The sequence below is a fragment of the Taudactylus pleione genome, unplaced genomic scaffold (genome assembly GCF_031769625.1).
Source record: "Taudactylus pleione unplaced genomic scaffold, aTauple2 ptg000520l, whole genome shotgun sequence".
NCBI classification, from domain to species: Eukaryota; Metazoa; Chordata; class Amphibia; order Anura; family Myobatrachidae; genus Taudactylus; species Taudactylus pleione.
Window position 1 is genome coordinate 6,002,161 of NW_028284922.1, and position 26,840 is coordinate 6,029,000.

The following is a 26,840-nucleotide window of genomic DNA, read 5'->3' on the forward strand; positions in this document are numbered from 1 at the left end:
TGCCTCAATATAGGTATCATCCAAATACTGGTTCTGGCCCACAAAATGGCTGCTTCCATTGTGTACAAGGGGGAACTAAACTACCTAAACTAACCTGTATTTATATAAGTTTCACTTATCCCAGTAGATTTACATTTCAGCATGAGCACTATTTCGGTGGCTCAGTAACTGAGCTTCTCTAATGCATATAAGTAACTCAAAAAAAGACAGAATGTACTTTATTTGGCCTTTGGTACATTTTGAAAACTCAGAACCTTTTGGTTACAATTTGCAGTTCAGCACAGTGAACCGGACTGTCTGTAAATGCAGAATTACAATCAGTCATCCAGAACTTATTACATGGGGAGGAGCTCCGCCATAAATAGTGACTATTGTACATTTTTACACATCATAATAAATTGAAAACATGTGAATCTAAGCATATTGTGCTATGAGGGTCCATGTAATGACCAAGTCAGCAAGCATTTATGTGTTCACTTTCTGTAAGCCGCAAATGGAGAAAGTAAAGTGCATGTAATGAATTCTGCGCCTTACTGGTAAAACCAAGCTAAACACTGCACCAGAGCATTGAGATATCTATATTTTCCTCAATACTGTACACTAAATTCCTGTATACTTAACCTAGTCTAAACTGAGATTTGAAAACAGCTGTTGGACTACAACTACCAGCATGGTTTACAAGCCAGAACCGTACTTAACTACACTTTTCTTCAATGTGTGGGTGAGGCGACATGTGTCTGAGTGGGCGATATTCTCTGAGAATTGCATCCTCACACCGCCCATGTCACTAGGAAGGGTGTGGAACGTGGGAGAGTGAGCTGCTCTCCTGCTAGTCTGTCGGGAATCCCCAAATTTGTAAAGTCTCCCAAACATCCCATGGGAGTAGGGAAAACATGGCCAGAGCAGGTGACTGCGTGCTGGGACAGAAGTGGTGATGTTGTCTATAGCAACCAATCAGATTCTGTGTATCATTTTCTAGAATGCAATGGAGCAATGATAGCTAGAATCTGCTTGGTTGCTATGGGCAACATCACCACTTGTCTGTTTTAGAAGCTTTAGTAAATCTACCGCTTTGAGAGAAATAAAGTGGACCGATAAAGTACCAAACAATCAGCTCCTAACAGTCATTTTTCCTAACAGTTAGGAGTAGATTGGTTGGTACTTTATCTCCGTCCACTTTCTCTCTCTCCAAGGCTTAGTACATAGACCCCGTAGTTTGTCTAATAATTTTCTTTACAATACATTTTCTACCATGAGATGACCTAAGGTAAGTACTATACATGTCCTCCTGAAATGTATGCTAATCATATCCCCTTATCTTTCTGGCTTCAGTCCATGCTTTTCAGCCAAGTGCAAAAAATAAATCTCTGTTGGTGTAAAGTCAAATTTGAAAAGCACAGAAAGAAGCCTGAACAAAGTACAGTGACAGTATGTAATAAACATTGCAGGAGGGCATGTATACAACAGTAAATGAAAATCATCTGTATCTCTGAGTTGTACTTATGTACCAAGCTATCACAGATGAGACACCAACTCATTTCACTAATTTAGCTTTGATAGTTTTCACAAAGAAGTTGAAATGCAGCGGGGGAAGTAATAGGGATGAGCTGAATGTGCAGCTAGTAGTAGGGCGACATGGTTCTCATTTGGAATTGCTCAGGACTCCAGGATTCCTGCTGTTTTAGTGGTACAACCGAGCAGAACAGCAGGAGGCTTAAGCTACATCTGCCTGGTCTTTACAGCACACCAACGGGATGAGGACTCCTGGAAATGAGCTTGTGCTGGTTACCGCACGGAGGCTTCATTCCAAGATATATAGTAAAGAAAACCCTAAAAAGGACACATATGAAGTTAAAGACTCACATCTTTCGCAGTTGGGGCAGTTTCTTGAAGATTCCAGTTGCTTCCAAGACTGTAAATTCATTGTTGTTGAGACGCCTGAAAGAACAACATAGTAATAATGAATAATACACTAAGCCACAAAAATGAGTAAAGATAAATGAAGAAAAGATGGAGATTCTTTTGCATCCAGTATATTCACCCATTAATGCTTGTGTGATATGTAATTAGTCTCATGCATTGTCTTCACTTTTACACTGATAAATTAACTGGCAGATCTATCAGTTCATGTCTCCACTATGCAGCAGATCACTTCTTCCAAAGATAGATGTCAAATGCTAAAACTCTCCCTGTTAGTAACCACTCGGAGCCACAGATTCTGCTTTGCTCAACCTAATGCAGAACAACCTCAGTCCCAGTGAACTACTCACCTGCTATATTTACATGAAGTATGTTCAAAGCTTATACCATGTTATAATGTTAACTTTTTTGTGCTAATCTTTTGAGATGTGTTTAATGCACTTCATTTTACATTATACTGGGGAACGTGCTTACAGCTCAGCAGTACACTAGAGAACAGGCTTTCTGAACAGCAGTATACCTAGGAAGGGGCTTACAGCTCAGCAGGTGTACTGATAAATATGCTAACACTGGGGAACGCACAGCTCAACTGTATAGTGGGGAATGCACTTACAGCTCAGCAATATACTAGAGAACAGGCTTACAGAATAGCAGTATACCTGGGAACGGGCTTACAGCTCAGCAGTATACTGATGAACAGGGGCGCCGAGAGGGGGGGTGGGCGGGTACAGATTACCCGGGCCCGGGCTTCCTGAGGGGCCCGGCGGGGGCCCGGGTCCGGCGCCGCTCCCCCCCTCACAGCAGCCCAGCACACAGCGTGTGCTGAGCTGCAGTTGGAGACTGCTCGTGGCTGCTAAGCAGCAGCCACAGCAGTCTCCTATGCCTGTGTGGGGGAGCGATCACACTGATCGCGCCCTCCCTGGCTTTGCGCCAGGCTGAGGGGGCTCAGAGCGCCCCCCTCCCCAGCGCGCAGCGCCGCTGCAAATTTTTTTTTTCACGGCAAGGGGGCGTGACCACGTCTCCCTCGATTAGGCCACGCCCCCTATTACCGGGGCCCGCCACGGCTCTTGGCGGGCCTGCTGATGTATGTGCTAACAGTATAGTTGGGAACGCACAGCTCAGCTCTATAGTGGGGAAGGCACTTACAGCTCAGCAGTATACTAGGGAACGTGGTTACAGCTCAGCAGTATAATGGGGAATGTGCCTACAGCTCAGCAGTATAATGGGGAATGTGCCTACAGCTCAGCAGTATACTAGGGAACGGGCCTACAACTCAGCAGTATAATGGGGAATGGGCCTACAGCTCAGCAGTATACTAGGGAACGGGCCTACAGCTCAGCAGTATACTAGGGAACGGGCCTACAGCTCAGCAGTATACTAGGGAATGGGCCTACAGCTCAGCAGTATAATGGGGAATGTGCCTACAGCTCAGCAGTATACTAGGGAACGGGCCTACAGCTCAGCAGTATACTAGGGAACGGGCCTACAGCTCAGCAGTATACTAGGGAACGGGCCTACAGCTCAGCAGTATACTAGGGAACGGGCCTACAGCTCAGCAGTATACTAGGGAACGGGCCTACAGTTCAGCAGTATAATGGGGAACGCATATACATCTCAGAAACATACTGAGGGATGTACTTACAGTTCAGCAGTATACTAGGGAACGTGCTTACAGCTCAGCAGTATAATGGGGAACGCACATACAGCTCAGAAATATACTGAGGGATGTACTTACAGCTCAGCAGTATAATGGGGAACGGGCCTACAGCTCAGCAGTATACTAGGGAACGGGCCTACAGCTCAGCAGTATACTAGGGAACGGGCCTACAGTTCAGCAGTATAATGGGGAACGCATATACATCTCAGAAATATACTGAGGGATGTACTTACAGTTCAGCAGTATAATGGGGAACGTGCTTACAGCTCAGCAGTATAATGGGGAACGCACATACATCTCAGAAATATACTGAGGGATGTACTTACAGTTCAGCAGTATACTAGGGAACGTGCTTACAGCTCAGCAGTATAATGGGGAACGCATATACATCTCAGAAATATACTGAGGGATGTACTTACAGTTCAGCAGTATACTAGGGAACGTGCTTACAGCTCAGCAGTATAATGGGGAACGCACATACAGCTCAGAAATATACAGAGGGATGTACTTACAGTTCAGCAGTATACTAGGGAACGGGCCTACAGCTCAGCAGTATACTAGGGAACGGGCCTACAGCTCAGCAGTATACTAGGGAACGGGCCTACAGCTCAGCAGTATACTAGGGAACGTGCTTACAGCTCAGCAGTATAATGGGGAACGCACATACAGCTCAGAAATATACTGAAGGATGTACTTACAGCTGAGCAATATATCGGAAGGATGTACTTACAGCTAAGCAGTATACTAGGGAACATGCTTACAGCTCAGCAGTATAATGGGGAACGCACATACAGCTCAGCAATATACTGAGGTATGTACTAACAGCTCAGTAATAAAGCGAGGGATGTACTTACAGCTAGCAGTATATGGAGGGATGTACTTACAGCTCAGCAGTATACTAGGGAATGTGCCTACAGCTCAGCAGTATAATGGGGAACGCGCATACAGTTCAGCAATATACGGAGGGATGTACTTACAGCTCAGCAGTACACTGAGGGATGTACATATAGCTCAGCTTTATATTGGGTATGTACTTACAGTTCAGCAGTGTACTGTGGGATGTGGTCAGGGATTTTAGTGAGCTTCTGATTGGAGCAGTCCACAGTGGTGCCTTCACAGCGACACTTCTCTGGACATGCCAGGTCAGCAAAGCAGTCTCCACTCAGTTTGGACCTATAGTCTTCTGTACCTGTGGAACATGTTAAGAACTTACATGTCACACAAAAAGCAGTGTCCACAATCAATCGTCACAGCTGTGGAAATTCCATATAAGGACAAGAGCAGGATAGGGAGATAAACTCGGAGGGAGGCACTTTTTCTATAAAGACAGACACCATGGTTTGAGTACACGTAAAGGTTCTGTACAAAAGGTTTCAGAGGAGTCGACATAACATGGTCACATATGTAATTAGAGCTTTTCACAGCTGTACTTTCTGCTGGCCCAGTACACTGGCTAACTTATAGCTGATTATGTTTCCAATGATTTGCTATGATCACATAGAAGTGTGGAGTGAATTTGTTTAAATCCGCTAGGAGCACATGCTCTTATATGAACAAATAGCTGTATTGAATTATTATAACCATATTAACAAATTTTGACGTTAAGCCATCACATTGTTGCATAAAATAGACACAGTTTCTCTGTTATAGCGGCTGGTAAGCTTAAAGGGTTCATTTTTATTCTCATTTCTAAGTCTTGCTGCTGACGGAAGGGCCAGCACCGCACAGCTGTTATCCTGTCCGCCAACAGCAAGGCAGAGCGTATCCTAGGTGCCACAAGCCCCAGCAGCTTGCCATGCTGTAGAAAGCTGCGCGACGTTCCATGGTGCTTGACAGAACCATGTTTTACTCATACCTGACAATCACATGGTTAGATCAAGCACAACAGAAAATCTCGCTTGATTACCATAAGTGCATCCATTACACCAAAGATGGGATCAAAAAGGGGGAGGGGAGAGAGTTAGAAGGTAGAGCCGGTCACTGGAGAGTCTGCTGGTGTGTAATACCTGTATGCAGCAGGTCATTCTTGCTACAGAATGCAAACTGCCATAGCATCAGTATTAACAGGGCAGATTAAGCGAGAGCACAGGAAAACAGGGAGTAGGAAAAACAAAACAAAACTGAGGGTTTATTACTTTCTTCATTTACCACAACATGAAAACCAGACAAGAATACAACAAAGTAAGGGGCTATCTCTGCTAACACACCAGTTCCATCTAATACAAAGAGTGTGGCTATTGTAATTTGAGTTAGAAGTATAACTAATTTCACTAGGCGGTGAGGTGTATATATTGAATAAACATTTCCTTGCCACTCTGTTACTGGCTCTCCTCTTTTACAAGTGGAATTGGTGAATTAATAGAGAATTTTATGCAAAAAAATCCAATTTTCCTTTCCGATTTCTTTGGGACAATGTGAAGACACAACGGGCTGGAAAAAAGCACACATTAGGATCAGAGGATGAGTATGCCGAGAAAGAGTTGTTACTTACAGCCCAAATGATGGATACCTGAAAAGTGAAGGTAATCGGGGAGGAGAGAGAGCAAGACATAGAGAGCAGATAAGCAATATCCATTTGCTATTGGTTTAAAACTGAGCATTAAGACACACAATACTGTATAGTGTTGCACATCACAGGGTAGCTTGATACACAGAGGGGACCACAGTTCTAGACATGCTGGTTATTGAGGATGCAGGTTGAACACACAAATAAATCTTAAAGTGCTCCGGTCACCTAAACACAGAGAAGGTCTTTTACCAAACACAGAATCGCTGCTACACAGTGAGAAATGCTTTTAGTGAACACTAAGTGCTATTTGTCCTGGTGCTTCTTGAAGCTGATGGGTCTGCGGAGCGAGACTGTGGCATCCGTAGAGGAGCAGATGCTTGCACTGGACAGCAGTAGTAATTGGGCGGATCACCCCGTTGTTTGCTAAGTACAGATGAGCACTAGTCTGGTGCGCCATTCCATTTATCAGAATTATATATTAATGATATAATTGCATTCACTGCTTCAATGTGCTTATTCATTTTCAATCAGTACAAACCCCTTGGATTATACTCTACCTGTGAGTTGGGGAGGTTAGCCCTCTTCCTATACTTGTCATGGATGGTATTTTTTGCACTTTCTAGTTGCATGTTAGCAGAGAAGCTCGTTTCTCAAAACTTCAAGCTTACAAAAAAAAGACCAGAATTCCCTTTGAATGGTTCCTTTCAGCTATATATAGCTATAGTGAGCAATATTTTATGAGATTTAAGAGTTTAATTAATGAAAGGGGTCATTGTAAAAGTGTTAGGAGGTTGGACTTCTCATGGGACCTTTCTATTTTTGCATAGTGCACCTTGAAGTATAGGACCATCTGGGTGCACAGTACAAAGCCAGAGAGATTGCAGTGTACAGTACATTCAGTGCGCAGCGACGGCTGAACCAATATCCGTGACAGAGCGATATCCCAGCCACTAAAAAGGGGGTGGTGGCTGCACTCACTATAAACAAAGTTGTTGAATCTTTAGTTGAAGACATGAAATGTCAATGACCCAATAAATTAGCTACGTTCGGCAACATTTTGGTCAGGGAAAGATAAATGTGGGAACAAGCACACTGCTAGTTTATTCCTGTATAGTACAAATGCAGGTCACATCCCTAGTTTACAGAATAAAACCGGTTTTCCTTGATCAGATCCACATTTAAGTAAATAAATGCATCTACATTATTTTGCCTCGGAAAAGGACTCTTATTCCAAAAATTAATTAGCGTCTTGTAAAACACAGTCTCTTTCAGCCTTCCTGCCAGCTGGAAGGATTTCAAATGTACAGGTTATTCCAGGCCTCTTTTATTTAAGAAAAACCCTGGGAATCAAACATTTGCTTTGTAATATGGGTTGAGCTAGACTCTAGGCGTCTGGGTGCCAGGAATGTGCGGCAAAGCAACCGAGTCTGTGTCGGCAGACAAACGGTTAATATGCCCTCCTGTAGCGCCAACTATAAAAATTGCTTATTCCATTCTCCAAATACAATATTACTGGCTTAATGGAGCACACAGATACACTGTAACTGTCCAACCTATTATTATAAGGCAAGAATCAGTACGGTATCAAATATTCCCATATCCTACTGTGCCCATCGTAAAAGCTATGCCCTTTATGTGAATAGTACTTACACTTTTTGAAAGCAGTACTCGACTTGTATTAGCTCGGCTGCTAATGCAGCTTTATGTCTGGTCTGCTTCGTATACAATATACCTGCAGAACCAAACTAACCTTATCCTGGCATTGTGACTCTGAAGAGGCACAGCTACATAAAAAAAAGTAAAAATAATAATAATGATGATAATAATAATAATAATAATAATAATAATAATAATAATAATAATAATAATAATAAAAACCTTAAACACAGATTCAAAAGTTTCAAACAAGTAGACACTTCTTGTTCCCTTGGATAATTGATTAGTGGCTTTTGTCTATGAATAAACAATGCCCCAAAATGATTACATAATGGTTAAAGAATTTGGATAAAGTGCCCCTCTGAACTACTTATGACCATAATATATCACTGATAGACCCCTAAAACTTTTAAATATCTTTTTACTAAGCAGTGTTAGGAGACAGAGTGAAAAGTGATAAGGTGCCAGCCAATCAGCTCCTAACTATCATCTCACAGGCTGTGTTTGAAAAATGACAGTTGAGAGCTGATTGGCTGGCACCTTATCACTTTTCACTCTGTCTCCTAACACTGCTTAGTAAATAGACCCCTCAGTTGCTTCCAAGAACTGAAGATATTTGACCTTGCTGTGATCATGAGGGGAAGCATTTCTCCTACACTCACCAAACTACCTGTCGGTATTACTCAGCAAGGCACTACAAATGTAATTACAGGAAAAATAAACCATTATTATGCAAATGCCATCTTTCAAAGTGAATATTTTTACAGTAAATGGGCTAGAGAGAGTTTGAACCATAGAAGGAAATGCATATATATTATTCTATAATACATGTAATAAATACGGCAGAGTGTTACTGTCAGGGGACAAGCCTCACCTGCAACTGTGTGAATTATTGGCTTATAAAAGTCCATAACAAATTGGATTGCAAGCTCCCATGAGCAAGGCTACAGGAACCCTTTGTTTCTGTTCTCACATTAATATCTTAATATTTGTGAAACCCTGTACACTGTAACTGTCCAGGTAATAGTAATACAAAGAGAACAAATGGTCAACATACTGCAGTTATACAGCTGCTAAAATAGAGATAGGTTGGCAGCTACATATGCAGATTCAGAGGGAGATGTATTGGAGGGAGATACAATGGAGAAGTTGCCCAAATCAACCATTCAGCTTCTGTCTGTTATTTACAGTATATATCACAAGCTATGAAATGACAGTTAGAAGCCCTGAATAAATTGTCTTATTACTGTGCATTATTTGTATTTATTTTATGTGTTAAGCAACTGTTCTGACTTTCTCTATATAAAAATTATTGCATCACTGTGATTGTATGTAATTTTACTGTGCTTATCTGCACTTCTCCTACCCCCTGTGGTTCTACAAAAAAATTAATACCATACTACTTGTCCCATGTGTTCCCAGAAGAACTATGTAAATGCTAAGAATAAATTGGATTATTGTCTTTTTCGAAAAACAACTGGGAAAATGCATACAAGGCACAAGGGAATGGGCCATAGGGGTCCTGGGCCTGCAGGAAATGAAAGCAGGGACTAGTGGCAGTTTCCTGTGTTACATCCGTAACCAAATCTAAGTAGTCATACAGCCACTTCCAGGTTCATAATGATTTTTTTTACAATTTATACAACATATATATAAGGTGACATTTCTTTGTTCTTAAACAGTTTGATGCTTAATGGTCATTTTACAAAAGGCTAAAACATCCAAATAAACCGAACCAGATGTCAAAAATTACAAATCTATCTGCAGAGTAAATTGCTCTCCAGATAGAATTGTAGCAAAGCCTCCCTACACTGCTCTCAATGCACAGATCTATGATTACTGGTCGTCACATCCAAGGACGATGAAAAACTAAAATAAATCTTCCCGGGTAACACACTTTAGCGATGATCGAGCTCACCTTTAAGATTACGAAGACACAATTTTATACGAAACTGAATTCTATCTGGAAAACACGTAACAAAACGCACAAAACACAGTTCTGTATGCAGACGTCCGGGGTGGAGATTGTCTGAACCAGCAGACAAGGAGCACCATGCAGGTAGGAGGCTTCCTCTCTTACAGGTGCATGCAAGACTTCCTTTCTGCTAAGGACATACTAATAACCAGTCGGGGTAACCCTAATACAGAATGAGACCTACCTGGGATGAAATATTGCTCTTTAGCTACACAAACAGAAAAAAAAAACACAGAGAAAAACAAAATAGAAAGTTGCATCTGAATTGCAGCAAGTGGACAAATGCTTCTTGGTTGTATTCATTACTTGATAAGCCATACAGCATATTTATTTTATAGCGCTCCGCAGTCACTTATGAATTGTAAATGAGCAATATCATCAGTGGTGATGCAGGAGTACACAAATCTGGTCAGAAATGATTGTGAGGCATAGGCAATGAATAGCGCTGTAAAGGTGTAAAAACCTGGATTTGATGAAGCAGCAGTGACGTGCGGTGAGGTAAATGGGTGGGGAGGCAGAGACAGATTTACAGAATCATATACTGTATGAACCCGAGGGTACATGTGGGCATTATACAAAGGGGCAGCAGTATATACTGGAAATTTGGTGTGTTTTGATCGGGGAGGTGTGGAAAAGGTAGACAGGGGAGGCAGTGCCTCACCCGCCATACACTTCTTACTCCAGGGTTTTGACTATAAAAATGATTACAATAATACAAAGAAGATATTCATAATATTTTCTTTACATTTTTCTTATCATTTTTATAGTCAAAACTATACTAAACTATAGTCAAAACTATACTAAACGTATACTGAAGTATGAAGGAAAGGCTCTGCCTCACCTGACCGCACATCACTGAGAAGCAGTAATAAGTAAGATACATGCAACAGGTGGATAACAAACACAGATGTGTCCTCATCCTTCTAGCCGCAATACGCCACGTGGCGAGAAATGGCTGACGCGAGTAAGCCGCCAGATCGGCGCAAGTATGCTTGCACCGGGTGTCTTTTTGCCTGAAAATGCACCTTAGTCGCAATGCGACTGCACCGATTGACTTGATGTGTGACATTAGTATATATCTGTGTGTGACTGAGTATGTAAATGAAGCACAACGGGGAACTTGTTGAAAAAGGCCGCGGCCTCTGCATCATAGCACTTGGTATACAGATTCAGTCTCCTGCAGCATCTTAGTTGCATCACATTGTGACTAAAATGCATTTTCAGGCAAAAAAGAAGCAAAAAAAGGTGCTGGGAGGTAGCAGAGTTGCACAGGACCTGGCACGCCGGGAGGGGCTGTTTTGCGTGACTGCAGCAACAAAGAGGACACATCTGCAATACAGATTCAGATTAGTGACGTGGAAGCGGGAAGAGGACCAGCTTATAAAGAGCGTTTCCACATTGACCATATTTTCTTCTGCAACACTGACAAAATACAGTTCATTGCTTTATATTTGTCAGGCAGCTATAAAGAGAACTCATTATTATTTAGTAAAAGTTGCTGAGGGGTATGTGCAAGACCGTAAATTCATCCCCATGAACAACTACTTCATGTCAAGACAATGTGTGCCTTATGTTCAGAAGAGGAGTCTGTAAATCTGTGCCATGCTCTGAAAAACGATGGCACAGGGCGGCAGGATTACATGGCTTTGTAAGACGAGGACACACTGTTATGTCCCACAATGTGTACATTAACATAGTTCTCCTTAAACGAGTAAAGAATATCAATGTTAATGCAATGATCACACACAGCCGCCCTTCCCTTCATTTCTTCGCCTCCATTAAAAGACAGATGACAAAGAAAGGTCCTATGGTGCCTTGTTGAGACATGGAGGGCGACCGTTTTTTTTTATTGGCAACGGAATGTAGGAAGCTGAACCAAGCAAATTACCTGAGCAGCGGAATTTCTTGCTTTTGATCTGCCCGATTCTTTTGTTTGCCAGTCTCCGGGGGCTGGTGCAGCGGGCACCACTCGTCTCAATGGGGTTTGTGTGGAGATAATCCGCCAGCCACTTCAGATGGCAGTCACAGATAAACGGGTTCTGAGCCAAATGCCTTTCAGGGGCGAGAGGGAACGATTTCACATGTTATTCCTCATTCACCTTTTTTTCATGTTTAAATCAAGAACGCAAAATAGAAGATGGATTATACAGACCAGCAATGTCTCTCTCTTTGTCTGATCTCCCATACATACAAATCCCACCAGCATGGCAGAATACTCACAGGGTCTGAATGGCCCGCAGTGCTGCGAATGTGCCTTTGGCAATGGTTTGAAGTTTGTTGTCATACAGAGAGAGGAGGTTCAGGTTGTGCAGGTCCTGGAAAGCACCTACCCTCAGACAGTTTATCTTGTTGGCATTCAGCAATCTGTTGAACCAAGGACAATGGGAATTACAAACTACAAAGTTGTCTCATGTACGTTCAGCTGTAAAGTACAATGAGAAAACCTTTTTCGTCCCACAAGGGTAACAAAGTGCGCTGTAAAGTTCAGGAAATGATTAGAAAGATGGCTGTTATGGTACTCTTAACAGTGTTTTCGCCTACAAAGTAACTTTACATAATGGAAATAAATAAAATGTGTAACGTCCCTTTTCCTTCTGCTAACAGATCTTGGAATGTGTTGTTTCCAGCGTCTGCTGAATGGTCCGATCCCCAACTGGATGAGGAGGAAAAGTATGAAATCAGCCCATCCACATTTGGTGGGCGGCTGGTCAGCGGTCCGGAGTCCTCTCCAGACAAGAGGTGTTAAAACAGTATGTCAGTGTGACATTTCTCTGTTCTCTGTATGCTGCACTGGGTGTGGGTCACCTGTCACCTACAGTTCTAGTAGTATGGAGATGGGGGTGTTATTACAATGATATGTTATTTATGTGTTGCTTTGTTCTTCACATAAAAACAGGTCCATATTAAAAAGGAGGATTTACTTCCGTTCTTGTGACACTTTCATGGATTTCATGAATGTGTTTCTATAGGGTCTATGTACTAAGCCTTGAAGAGAGATGAAGTGGATGGAGATAAAGTACCAACCAATCAGCTCCTAACTGTCATTTTTCAAACACAGCCTGCAAAGTGACAGTTCGGAGCTGATTGGTTGGTACTTTATGCCTGCCCCCTTTACCTCTCTCCAAGGCTTAGTACATAGACCTCTAAACCTGCAAACATTTAAATATTCAAAAATTAGCTTTGTTCTGATCAAACTCTGCCCCAGTCCACCCAGAAATGCCCAAGGGTTTATGTCATAGGTTGTGAGCTGCAGCCGCGGATTCATTCACAAACCTATTACATTAGCCAGCTAGTCTTAGATGAAGCGCCGCCACATTCTGAGGTCTACATACCAGCACTGTCCCTCCATAATTGGGACATTTGGGGGCAGTGTTGGACTAGGCCATGAAGGGCCCACTGGGGGATGGCTGGTTCCCATGCATATGGGGTATGGCCAGTTACCAGAGGGGGTGTGCCGAGCCGCCACAGAAGCTTGGCTAACCATTACAGAGTTCATGGTCTGGGCCCTTTTATAAATATATATAGTAAATACTGATGCATGCATGATAATGTACTAGATTAATAACAATACACTGTATTTAGTACACCATAGTCCTGGGAATGCAGTATAAAGTACCATATGTATAATAATAATGAAGCACATAATTGTGATCCTATATGTACCACATGCACTGTACATATGATAGGGGACTCCGGTACTGAACGGTGTCTAAAACTCATTGAGAACTGCATTTGGTCTCGTAAAGGCAAAATACATGACATTGTAAAAGAAATTCATCTATCTAAGCTCTTACCACTGGGATGACTTATTTGTAGGTTAGTGAGTGAATGCAGAGCTACAATGCCATTCTAATCACTGGCAGGAAACCAATACTGACCAGGAAGTCAGGTAAAACATTTTCCCCAGTGCATAAAAAAGTTCTCAGAACATTCTATTGAGCTTACAGTAACTTGGGATAACAAAATGGCTGACCAATAATGCAAATTTACTCCCAAAGTATTTAGTATGTGAATTGTTGTGGTGCCAATGCAGATTTTACCTGTATCCGCTTTAGTTTTATTAGTTTAATTCGCTTACACTGCATTACATTGTGCATTGAGGCAGAATGTTTTGTGTGGTTTCCAAGGTGCTGTCGGAGATGCTTTTTCCTTTTAAGTGGTTTACAAAGTGGATGTGTTCTGAGCGAGAGAGTCTCAACAGGTACAGCAATGTTTTCCTAGCAGCTTATGGCTGCTCATTCTGGATGGGAAAAGCAGGTAAAGAGGCAGCTTCGTGTACCCTGTTATAGTCACGCTGGGTACAAGCCACCAATCATTACATCAAAGGGAATGGTAAACACAAGTTCAGCAAGTTATCCCCACATGCTGGAGATGGCTATTAAATAGGTGCCAGGAGGTAAAGAGTTCAGGTCAACTAAACTAGGGAGTACGGCAGGAATTTATACGGAACAGTAAACATTTTAAATCACATTTTAAGGTTCAGATTTAAATATAAGAAGTCTACAACGCATGCTCACATTAGTGTCAGAACCCAACACAGTATAGTTCAAACTTCACAACACCAGCCTAAATGTGTTACCGGTTAGGCAGGGTCGGCTTTTGGGCAGGGCAGAAAGGGCATCTGCCCTGGGCCAACAGCATACAAGGGGCTCCTAAGGTTATGCTGTCAGTATAGTATTTAATTACTTAAGATGATTATGATAATTCCCGTTTTCATTTGATTTATTAGTTCATCAAGCTGAATGTTGGGGGCCTTGTGCTTCTGAGGTTGTAACCCTGGCCTTACTGGTACACAACTTTAGCAGAAGAGAAACCACCGCCAAATATGTTACAGGAAACTATACTATATGTTACCAAGCAATGTAAATTATATTTTGCCTGTTTATTTGAAGAGTTTCCAGTAATAGTACTTATATATGTGTATTCAATTGTTAAATCAAAATGTGTTCACCAATACAGTACACTAACCCATGCTGCTTTACATAGTTAGTGTAAATGCTAGAAATAGGCACAATGGGTGTCTTGAAAGTTCAGCCTCCTGGCCGCAATATTTATTTTTTTATATAAAAATGAGAATAAGTTGTTGCACGGCCATTTTAGTACTGCACCAGAAAGCTGTGCTCTTAATACAGAAGCCTGGAGGGTGAAATGCATCCTGGGCACATGGTCTGAAGCCGTTCCCCAGCAGATTATAGAAGCTAATGCAGCAATAGTAATCCTGGTGACTGGAGTTGGGTAGGATGCATTGTCAGTATGTCTTTTATTACCAGTTGAGACTACTACACATTATATGGGGACAGCAGTTTTCTCCAAGGGCGCAGTACAGCCCACTGGAAGACACAGCTGGAGCCACTAGACCACTGAACCACGTAAGTTACCATAAGACCACCAGGAACATTTTCCCTACATTCTAATCATGTTGACATTTAATCAGTGTCACCTGATGAATGTTGACATGCCAAGCATGTGGGCATTACAACCATGTCGATATTCTCATGTCAACATGATGAATTTCAACAAAATATACCAAACCCCTCACCAAGTGCTATGGGATGTAATCAGTGCAAGGAACAATCAGACTAGCTCAACTCCTTCTAGGCCAGGGGTGGGCAATAAGCTGCCCTCCAGCTGTTGTTGAACTACACATCCCAGCATGCCTTGCAACAGTTTTAGCTTGGCCAAACAGCAAAACTGTGGCAGGGCATGCTGGGATGTGTACTTCTACAACAGTTGGGGGGGGCTCTTATTGCCCACCCCTATTCTAGGCCCTGTATAAGAATGTATCTTAGCAATAGAAAGCCATAGATATATGAATACATCCGCTTCCATAAACTAGGTCGTGCAAGGTATGTGATACTTACAGGAGCTGCAATGAAAACAGTCCTTCAAATACATTTTGCGGAAGTTCTGTGATTTTATTCCCATAGAGAACCCTACAAAAAGATAGTAATATAAAACAATCAGAAAAAATATTTTATACACATTTATTTATCCATTAACGTGCTATGTACAAGGAAGAGATAATACTCGCACACAGATATACAAGTGTCGCATATCAAAATATAGGTTGGGCGGAAGTGCACACTAAAGCTGGCCACACATCTAAAGATTATCTGTGGCCAGCTTAATGATGAGTAACATACTTAGACACAGATTTATCAACAAGTACTATTCTTGTAATCACTCGTTACTAATCTTAAATGGTGCCCCCACCAATCAGCTCCTAACTGTCATGTGTTTGAAAAATGACAATTAGGAGCTGATTGGTTGGAGCACCTTTTAAGATTGGTAACGAGTGATAACAAGAATATTACTCATTGAGACTCAAGATAAGTGGCAGGTGCATGGCATACCACTGTGTACTGCTCAGGCTACAGGCCAATGTACACATTTAGTTGAGTGCATGTCTAACTCTCTAATAAAATAAATATATCTGAAGTTTCCTTTTAGTTGACAAAGAAACTAAATCCTACTACGTGAAACAGAAGCTTGACGATAGATGCCCATTTAGGGAAAAGGTATAGGTTGTCATAACGTCCCATCATGGAATGCTGGATACAGCGACATGAAATGAAAGCTGGAAAATAAACGATTGCACTGAAGAAAAAACATCTTTGATAAATCTTCTCCTCTGGAATCAATGTATCAACACCAAGCAAAATGGGGTCCGCTAATGTCTGATAATTTGTCTAAGTGACTCATGTTTACAGTGTGACTGTTACAGCAAGTAAACTATGACCTATTACATGGTGTGTGGGTATTAATATCTGTCTGCTATGTTTTTCTCACAAGTTACTTAATGTTGTTCCCAGCAATATCTACAGGAGAAACTTCCAAACAAAACTGAGAAGCCAAGTGCCTAATATTAGGGGCATCTGACTTCCTGAACATGAGAAATCATTATGGCACAGTTCTGCTTGTAGTTCTATATACATTGTCTGTACCAGACAATGTATATAGCGTGGCAAAACTGATATAGCCATATCGCTTACTGTCATACTATGGAAGTATCACAATACTGCAGTTAATTTGCCCATCCCTACTAGACAGGATATTTATGGTGATTAGTACAGCTCGTAATGCCTGTGCATTGCTGATGGAATTCCAGAGAAAGGGTCTCACAGAACTGAAACGATGACAGCCAAATCTAGACTGCTGGGATAGTGTGATTATGTTTATCACTTATTAATAAACTAATACTATCCTTCAAAATTGATTTAGTAATATCCTTTCCCAATTATTATAAAAGTATCTTTGATAGGAAAGGTACCCGTCTTGCTTCATCGTATCTCAGTTGCATTTTGTTCCTTAGAATAAATTTTTTTTTTCAAAAAATTGGGATAAATAATAATAACTTATGTTTTAGGGAGAGATTTCTCAAACCAATCAGATTCTAGCTATCATTTAACAAGTACATTCTATAAAATGACAGAATCTGATTGGTTGCTATGGGGAGCTTGTCCCCTTGTACTCTTTAAAAGGACATTAGATACTTGTAATTGTGTACCCTATATGCTTATGTATCACTATGCAGCTATGATTGGGAACTTAATAAATGTTATGTGCTTCCCTTGGACATTTACCTAGTTACCCAATATGGTACATCTGGATGCTAACGTTACCCCATCAAATGCATCTGATAGAATTCTTCCTTTTCATTTTGCTATCCTTGTTGTGTCAGCAGGGAATAGATCATCTCCGCATAATAACAGGATTTACTATAATCAATTTGTTATTAAATATTTTATGACTTTACGTCTCACAAATCTGAATGTGTGTACAAATATGTGTCGCTGTGGTGCTTGTTTATTTGTGCACAGAATTTATTGCAATGTGATTATGTTTGCTCGCCAGGCATACTACATTAATAATGTGTCAGGAATAATCTCTTATAATTTTCAGCGCTGCAAACAAAAATCAATGTATCGGTGGATTTATGGCGCTGCAGAGCTGCTGCGGCTGATTTATAACCATCCAGCAACTTCTTTGAACCCAATCCCATATTCAAAAGACTGGATTCACTTTCAAGTTTGTGACATTGTGGACCCGTGTTTTATAGCTGGTAGAGGACACACTAATACAGGACAGGAGGAGTTCTATAGCAAGCCAAAAAGGCTGAGCATTGTCAAGCAACATAAACTTGGAATTTGGTCTATCCTCTGAGGGGCATTTGCACTTACAGAGAGTTGAGGGAACGCAGGCCTTGGAAAGCATCTGGGGCTATTTCGGATATCTGGTTGTTGCTTAAATCACTGCAATTAGAAACAGTTTTATGATCAGGTTATATCCACCCTAAAAGTAGCATTGTCAAGACAAAATTCTGACCGGTCATCACAGTTAACCCAGTTAATTAATTAATTAAATAAGAGCGTAGGGGACTATAAAAGGATCACTAAACTCCAGAATTGTAATGCTTGGATATCAACCATGAAGGTTGAGTACATAGTTCAGTGTTATCCTGACATTCCACTACAGCTATGATAAAGAGAAAACTGTTACGTCCCCATTTCATTACAGATGTCTATAAAACAGTGTCTCTATCGTATTTGATACAGAACAAAATGTGATCAGCAGCTGTGATATCACAGGACCTGCCCGTGTGTACTGTATGACTCCCACAAACCTGAACTTCTGCTAAGCAAGTCAGGAAGCCTATCAGTCACACTCTATCTGCTCTTAGAAAAACACATCATTCTGTGCTTGTACTCCTGAGGGAATCTAGATACAAACAGAAATGTGCTTAGAGGAATAAGTACGGTGACAGTGTCCATTGTTTTTTTGTTTTTTTCTTTGCATTGCTAAAAAAAGGATCTAGTGTATAGACTGAGGCCTAGCTTCCACTGTAATATGCCTCATGTCCCAGTGATGTCACTAATTCCTAGTATTCTCACTCGTTTTGGGTCAGGTCACAATATGGACTGTGTATATATGACAGGTTCACTAGTACACTAACAATTTAACAACCAAAGTAAAAGCTCTGTGTTGGAATACCACAGTAGTCCACTGGTAGTTTATGTAGTTACATATAAAATACAGTTTTTTTCTATCATAGTGCAATAAGAAATGTTAACAAACTGACTAATGGCAAAACAATTAAATGTAACAGTTTAGCTTTTACACTACGTATATGTTTTTGCTAGTATTGGTATTTGATACTTCTACACCAAAGTTACAGATGATTAACAAGTGGAAAAGACCTGTGGTTGTAGCAATCAGGGGATAGTATTTGCTAATCGTCCATCTGTGAAAAGCTTAGAGAGTATTTTTGGATACCCGTGACCCCCATAAAAGGACTTGTTTGAAAGGACTTGTTACTTACATTCTTCGCAGTTTTTTATACGGTGAGAAAGCCCCCGGAGGTATGACCTTGATTGAATTTTGCTCTAATCTCCTGCAGGGGGAAACAGCATTGACCACATAAATCTTCTGAGCTTTCAGGAAAAGTTTTGTCTCACTGTACACTTGTGGGACATTGGCAAATGACTTATTGTATATGTTGCCTCAAACAACTTGCAATTAAACAATTAGATTTTAAAACCGATTGAAGCACTTAAACAGTTAAGGGGAGTAGCTGGTTTTCAAACAATCAACATTTCTCAACAGCCCCCTAAAACCCATGACTGTACAGCAGATGTATGCAGCGCCAGCTGTCTCTGGAGTATAATCCCCAGCATTTTGTATACGTGTGTCACTGCTCTCCTATACACAAATAATTTCACCTGTCTCAGCATACAGATGTGCCCTCAAACGATACGTCATGCGGCGCGAGACATCTGCGGTGAGCGTCTTTTTCGCCCAAAAATGACGCTTAGTGGCAATCGGATGTGACAAACCGCTTCATTAGACTTCACTGATTAATTTGATATGCGACACTTGTATATATTTGCACAATGGAAATCTGTATACGAAGCACAACGGAACTTGGCGTGGAAAGAGCCGCGCAGCACATCGTATAGAGGTCCGGCCTCAGTCGCACATAGACATACAAGTATAGCATAACACTTTAATCAATGCAAACTCGTGAAGCAGTTTTTCATAGCTGATTGTGACTAAGATGCTTTTTCGCGCGGCACCTGGCGACTCACTCACGTCAGACGTCTTGCGCCACATGGCGCGTATGCAGCAATAGTATAAGAAGATACATCTGTAGGTTATAAAATAATAAAATGAATACACAGGTGCTGTAACACAGAGATGCACCACCTGCGGGTCAGGACACTGATTGTGGTCCCAGAATCCATTTCACTAATGCCTTTAGATGTAAAACACCTTCATTTGGGAACACATCGTATGGTGAAAAGCCCCATCTTCCACAAAAAAAACTGGTGTACCCATACACAGTCCATACGTCAGTTAGGGGCTGCAAACAGACCAATGACAAGTCAACTATCCTATAGGCTGAAATAGCTTCGATAGAATGCAATATCCCTCTACAGCACTATCCAGGAACATAACAACTACCAATAATTGGTAATAAATTATTCCCCTTCTCTTTAAGCGCCAATTATTTATTTACAAAACATTATTCTGTGGCACTTATTGGTGGCAATTCAATTAGCGGCAATAGGTGTGAGATACTAGAATTCTTATAATTTCTCGGCACTTCGCCACCGCCAACATGGCAGATTTTTCCTCGCAAACCCATAGAGGTTGATTGCGATTGTGATGTATAGTAATTGTCAGGCATGAGCGAATTTGAACATCGCAATTAAATTGAATACGGGTCATTGAATAACATTGTGCAGTGAGTAGTGATATGTTCTATCCCATAGTAACCAATCAGAGCATTCTGCAGTCTGGTGTGATCAGTTGCTATGGGTTACAGCAAATCATTACATATTAGTAAGTAAGCTGTTATGCGTAACAGGATGCAAACAGAATGCTCAGAAACTGCATCCCAGGAAAATTCACACAATCCTCAGCTAGGTGATATTTCTAAATATTCATGGGAATGAAGAGGCTTAAACAGATCGCATTTCATGGTCGGTTACAAAAAAACTAAAAATTAACTGTTGTCCTGAAGATGATTTGTGACACTGAGCTCTACACTGGATATTGGCCAACACAACATTAATCTGAACAGCTGTAAGAAAGGAAATATTAATCCTATAGCATTGATGTATACATGCACAACCTCAGATATAAACAGTATTAGCTTTGTTTTGTGAAGGCTTTCTTGATTAGGGCCTGATAATCAGCATGCACGGCGTGCAGAACTGGAGAGACAAAACAAGCTTTTCCCTTGATGAAAACTCTTTGAATTTCAAGTAGGTAAAGAATGAAAGTGATAAATGTTTCTAAATATGTTCTGCTTATTTATACAGCACACTCAGCTGCAAGTCATATTCCCCCCCCCCCCCCCCCCCCCGCCAGACCCGGCCTGGCCAGAAGGCAACCTAGGGTAATGCCCAGGGTCCGGAACCACTAGGAAGATCTACGACAGACTAATTCTAAGAAACTATGATTTGCAGTTGCCGTTTCTGTGTTTCTGTCCTCTTCTTTTCTAGGCTATGCTACAAAAACAATAAGAAAAAAAATCACTGTATTTTCAAATACATATAAAGAACAATCTTATGTTGGCATTGCTTTTTACTATAACATAGTATTGAAAGGTTGTGTTGGAAACGGTAATGAAGCACTGAAGCCATGAAAAGGTGTATAGTCCGATAGAAAATTAGCAGCCTATTTATCAATATTCACAAATCTATCCTATAGAGAATTAGGAGACTATTTATCACGGCAACAAGGCAATCCTTGTCAGGGCAATGTATTAACAAACACATGCAGGATAGAGAGGTGCGCAGACCGCTGGTATTTAGTTTTGGTTCTAAATCATCATCGTTTTTTTTGTTTTGGCAAAACCACCCTCAAGTTTTTGAATTTCTTTAAAAATTGCAAAAAATAGCTAAAATCATGTAACTTGGACCTGTTTTTGCTCCTACATGATTAACATCAATAACATTTATTCCCAGTCAATTTTGATCACCTCACAGAACCTGAAGTCACGAGGAACATACATGAAATCCAAAACACGCAAGATCCGGTTTTTAGATCCCAGCTCCGAAATTGACAAGAAGACCAGAGTTGGAACTTAGTTCTACTTGGAACCCCAAAGTTCAGGTGTGTTCAGTTTTCAGCAAAACCGACCGCTCAGCTCTAATGCAGGGACACTGGCTCTGATAGGAGTCCGTTCCTGGAAGTTATAAAAAGTAAAGTGATCGCTTATGTCAGGTATGGGGAACCTCAGGCCTGGGGGCCGTATAAGGCCCCCAGAATCATTTGGACTGTCCCTCTGAGCTTTTTCTGCTAGCCTCATCTGGCTAGCAGGGTGCCTAGAATAGCACCGGGCAGCCAGAATCTATGCAGCAGTGCCGCCTTGAGCATCCTTATGACGCTTCAGACGGTCACACCGCTGCCCTTACAACTCCCCAGAACATCCTGAGGATGCTCCGGGCATTGCTGTAAGCACCAGCGATCGTGACCCTGCCCCCGTGTGATGTCACACGGAGGGGGTGTGGCCTACACCAGGCCCATGAATAATGTTATATATATCAAAATGGCCCTTGGCAAAAAAATGGTTCCCCACCCCTGGCTTATGTCATCACTTTATTTTTCGGTTCGGACGCAGCAGATCTACTGTGTATGTGCAAGCAGACATTAATTGACAGGGATCCTTCGGATCCCTCTCCCAAAAATTTAGCAATAAGCTTAGCTTTTCGGAGCTTGGTACTATTTATATCTTAGCAGCCTGCATTTGTGAGCGAAAACAGATATTTAATTTTTTTGCGGGTGTCCTCCAGATGTTTTAGGAGGATTTCACACAAAATAGTTTTAATAAATATGTCACTTACAAAGATCTATTTATCATAATGCGGCAATAGAAGAGATTTTTCTATTACCACACATTGCAGCAATATCATTAAATGTTTGCCATGTCAGCAGAGGGATGTTCAGCCCCTCGGCTATCCTGGCTGGCAGGCAGCAGACCGTCCACTTTCCCGGTTAGTCTGGGTCTTTTCTGCGCACTGCAGACTTGGGCTTCCAGTTGCAGCTATAACAATTTGATTATAACTTTTAATGAAAACAATGATTTAGTTAGTAAAATAGTAATTTTCCTTTACCCACCTCCACTATCGCTATACTGAGATGGCGATAGTGATAACAGGATTCCAGTGGTACAGGAATCTTTGCATGGGGCAGTTATCGTCTGAGGCAACCAGCAAGGGGTATCGCCGGCTATTGCTGGCTGTGGGGCAGTCCTCGCTGCAGCGTCTTGAGACGGTGCATTTCAGTCTCGCAGCGTCAGCCCTATGGCAGGTGCAGTTTCTCCATCTAAGTACGTTGTCCTGTATGAGTGGTTAATCGTCTCTTTCAGCAGCACGCTGGGGTCTGCTTAGCCACCCCCCGTTATTCACAGGTACGCTCACTAAAATCCACGGACCCTGCGTCCGAATCTGCACTGCGTAATCGGGCCTAATTCAGATATGTATACCACCCGCTGATTTATTAACATCTCCGATGGTGTGGGATCTGTGCATTCAAAGATGCCGCACTGCGCATGTGCAGGTCTTGTTCTGCGAGATCGCTCACAGTGCCCTGGACGCCATCTCTGATTTAGACCCTCTGAGCGCTAACAATCAAGATGCATGCGCAGTGTGTCAGACACATGCGCAGATTTATTGGATTGGCCACCTCTGAATAAGGTCCACTACCACTTACATATTGCAATAAAATAATCTCTGCTCATTTTCCTGCGCACCTGTATGATAGAGAATAAGTCACTGCCTTCGCGACCGGTCCGGAGGCATATCGCAGAGAATTGAACTGCCCCAAAAACTACTAATTCCCATATAAGTTTGCTTTTATTCGCTATTCTTTTCAGTTTATGAACATCTGTTTGGAAATGTTGGTGTATTTTGCCCCCTTTATTTTACGTTGTCTTTTTATTGCTATATATGCCTGATATTGCATCGTTGTCTTGAAAAGTTAATTCTGCTTCCATATACTAGAAGTTATTCCATCCAGTCTCTTTTATCAGCATCATGTGAAAATAGATATAAAAGTCAGAATGACAGGAATTTTATTAGGTATAATACATCATCTTCCTGACAAGAAATTGCAAATGCTGGGCTATGCTGATTACGTGGTGAGCAGGGGAAAACATAATACACAATAATCCTGCTAGGATTTCAGAGCACTGAGAAATATGTTATGAGTCAATCTTTTATGGGTTTTCATATTCTTAAGTTTGGTAGTCTGCAGCTATAAAATCAGTAATGCATATCAGATAAATGACATGCAATGCTGAGTTTCTACAATTAGTACTACAGAACGGATGAAAAGAGGAGGAAAATTCCATGTACAAATAAACAGATATTAAGAGAGAAAGGGAGAGAGAGAGAGAGCCCGAGTGCATGAGAAAGGAATAGAAGGAAAGAATGAGGGAGAGTGCATGAGGAAGGAATAGAAGGAAAGAATGAGGGAGCGTGCATGTGGAAGGAATAGAAGAATGAGGGAGCGTGCATGTGGAAGGAATAGAAGAATGAGGGAGAGTGCATGTGGAAGGAATAGAAGAATGAGGGAGAGTGCATGTGGAAGGGATAGAAGGAAAGAATGAGGGAGAGTCTATATGGAAGGAATAGAAGAATGAGGGAGAGTGCATGTGGAAGGAATAGAAGGAAAGAATGAGGGAGAGTGCATGTGGAAGGAATAGAAGGAAAGAATGAGGGAGAGTGCATGTGGAAGGAATAGAAAGAAAGAATGAGGGAGAGTGGATGAGGAAGGAATAGAAGGAAAGAATGAGGGAGAGTCTATGTGGAACGATAGAAGGAAAGAATGAGGGAGAGTGCATGTGGAAGGGATAGAAGGAAAGAATGAGGGAGAGTGCATGTGAAAGGAATAGAAGGAAAGAATGAAGGAGAGTGCATGTGGAAGGAATAGAAGGAAAGAATGAGGGAGAGTGCATGAGGAAGGAATAGAAGGAAAGAATGAGGGAGAGTGCATGTGGAAGGAATAGAAGGAAAGAATGAGGGAGAGTGCATGTGGAAGGGATAGAAGGAAAGAATGAGGGAGAGTGCATGTGGAAGGAATAGAAGGAAAGAATGAGGGAGAGTGCATGTGGAAGGAATAGAAAGAAAGAATGAGGGAGAGTGCATGAGGAAGGAATAGAAGGAAAGAATGAGGGAGAGTACATGTGGAAGGAATAGAAGAATGAGGGAGCGTGCATGTGGAAGGAATAGAAGAATGAGGGAGCATGCATGTGGAAGGAATAGAAGAATGAGGGAGAGTGCATGTGGAAGGAATAGAAGAACGAGGGAGAGTGCATGTGGAAGGGATAGAAGGAAAGAATGAGGGAGAGTGCATGTGGAAGGGATAGAAGGAAAGAATGAGGGAGAGTCTATGTGGAAGTAATAGAAGAATGAGGGAGAGTGCATGTGGAAGGAATAGACGGAAAGAATGAGGGAGAGTGCATGTGGAAGGAATAGAAGGAAAGAATGAGGGAGAGTGCATGAGGAAGGAATAGAAGGAAAGAATGAGGGAGAGTGCATGTGGAAGGAATAGAAGGAAAGAATGAGGGAGCGTGCATGTGGAAGGAATAGAAGAATGAGGGAGCGTGCATGTGGAAGGAATAGAAGGAAAGAATGAGGGAGCGTGCATGTGGAAGGAATAGAAGGAAAGAATGAGGGAGCGTGCATGTGGAAGGAATAGAAGAATGAGGGAGCGTGCATGAGGAAGGAATAGAAGGAAAGAATGAGGGAGAGTGCATGTGGAAGGAATAGAAGAATGAGGGAGCGTGCATGTGGAAGGAATAGAAGAATGAGGGAGCATGCATGTGGAAGGAATAGAAGAATGAGGGAGAGTGCATGTGGAAGGAATAGAAGAACGAGGGAGAGTGCATGTGGAAGGGATAGAAGGAAAGAATGAGGGAGAGTGCATGTGGAAGGGATAGAAGGAAAGAATGAGGGAGAGTCTATGTGGAAGGAATAGAAGAATGAGGGAGAGTGCATGTGGAAGGAATAGACGGAAAGAATGAGGGAGAGTGCATGTGGAAGGAATAGAAGGAAAGAATGAGGGAGAGTGCATGAGGAAGGAATAGAAGGAAAGAATGAGGGAGAGTGCATGTGGAAGGAATAGAAGGAAAGAATGAGGGAGCGTGCATGTGGAAGGAATAGAAGAATGAGGGAGCGTGCATGTGGAAGGAATAGAAGGAAAGAATGAGGGAGCGTGCATGTGGAAGGAATAGAAGGAAAGAATGAGGGAGCGTGCATGTGGAAGGAATAGAAGAATGAGGGAGCGTGCATGTGGAATGAATAGAAGAATGAGGGAGAGTGCATGTGGAAGGAATAGAAGAATGAGGGAGAGTGCATGTGGAAGGAATAGAAGGAAAGAATGAGGGAGAGTGCATGTGGAAGGGATAGAAGGAAAGAATGAGGGAGAGTCTATGTGGAAGGAATAGAAGAATGAGGGAGAGTGCATGTGGAAGGAATAGAAGGAAAGAATGAGGGAGAGTGCATGTGGAAGGAATAGAAGGAAAGAATGAGGGAGAGTGCATGTGGAAGGAATAGAAAGAAAGAATGAGGGAGAGTGGATGAGGAAGGAATAGAAGGAAAGAATGAGGGAGAGTCTATGTGGAACGATAGAAGGAAAGAATGAGGGAGAGTGCATGTGGAAGGAATAGAAAGAAAGAATGAGGGAGAGTGCATGATGAAGGAATAGAAGGAAAGAATGAGGGAGAGTCTATGTGGAACGATAGAAGGAAAGAATGAGGGAGAGTGCATGTGGAAGGAATAGAAGGAAAGAATGAGGGAGAGTGCATGTGGAAGGAATAGAAAGAAAGAATGAGGGAGAGTGCATGAGGAAGGAATAGAAGGAAAGAATGAGGGAGAGTGCATGTGGAAGGAATAGAAGGAAAGAATGAGGGAGAGTGCATGTGGAAGGAATAGAAGGAAAGAATGAGGGAGAGTGCATGTGGAAGGAATAGAAGAATGAGGGAGCGTGCATGTGGAAGGAATAGAAGAATGAGGGAGAGTGCATGTGGAAGGAATAGAAGAACGAGGGAGAGTGCATGTGGAAGGGATAGAAGGAAAGAATGAGGGAGAGTGCATGTGGAAGGGATAGAAGGA

General features: G+C 41.8%; 1 protein-coding gene across 3 annotated transcripts in view; it reads right to left on the reverse strand.

Moving 5' to 3' along the window:
- Nucleotides 1–26,840, reverse strand: part of SLIT2 (slit guidance ligand 2) — a 336,221-nt gene that overhangs the window by 74,005 nt on the left and 235,376 nt on the right. For all 3 annotated transcript variants that reach the window (XM_088450628.1, XM_088450627.1, XM_088450629.1), the window contains exons 10-16: nucleotides 19,037–19,108; nucleotides 17,898–17,969; nucleotides 15,579–15,650; nucleotides 11,938–12,081; nucleotides 11,606–11,769; nucleotides 4,616–4,766; nucleotides 1,864–1,938 (exon numbers count right to left, since the gene is read on the reverse strand). In XM_088450628.1, the coding sequence (XP_088306754.1) occupies nucleotides 1,864–1,938; nucleotides 4,616–4,766; nucleotides 11,606–11,769; nucleotides 11,938–12,081; nucleotides 15,579–15,650; nucleotides 17,898–17,969; nucleotides 19,037–19,108 (750 nt within the window). The remainder of the gene's footprint in view (nucleotides 1–1,863; nucleotides 1,939–4,615; nucleotides 4,767–11,605; nucleotides 11,770–11,937; nucleotides 12,082–15,578; nucleotides 15,651–17,897; nucleotides 17,970–19,036; nucleotides 19,109–26,840) is intronic.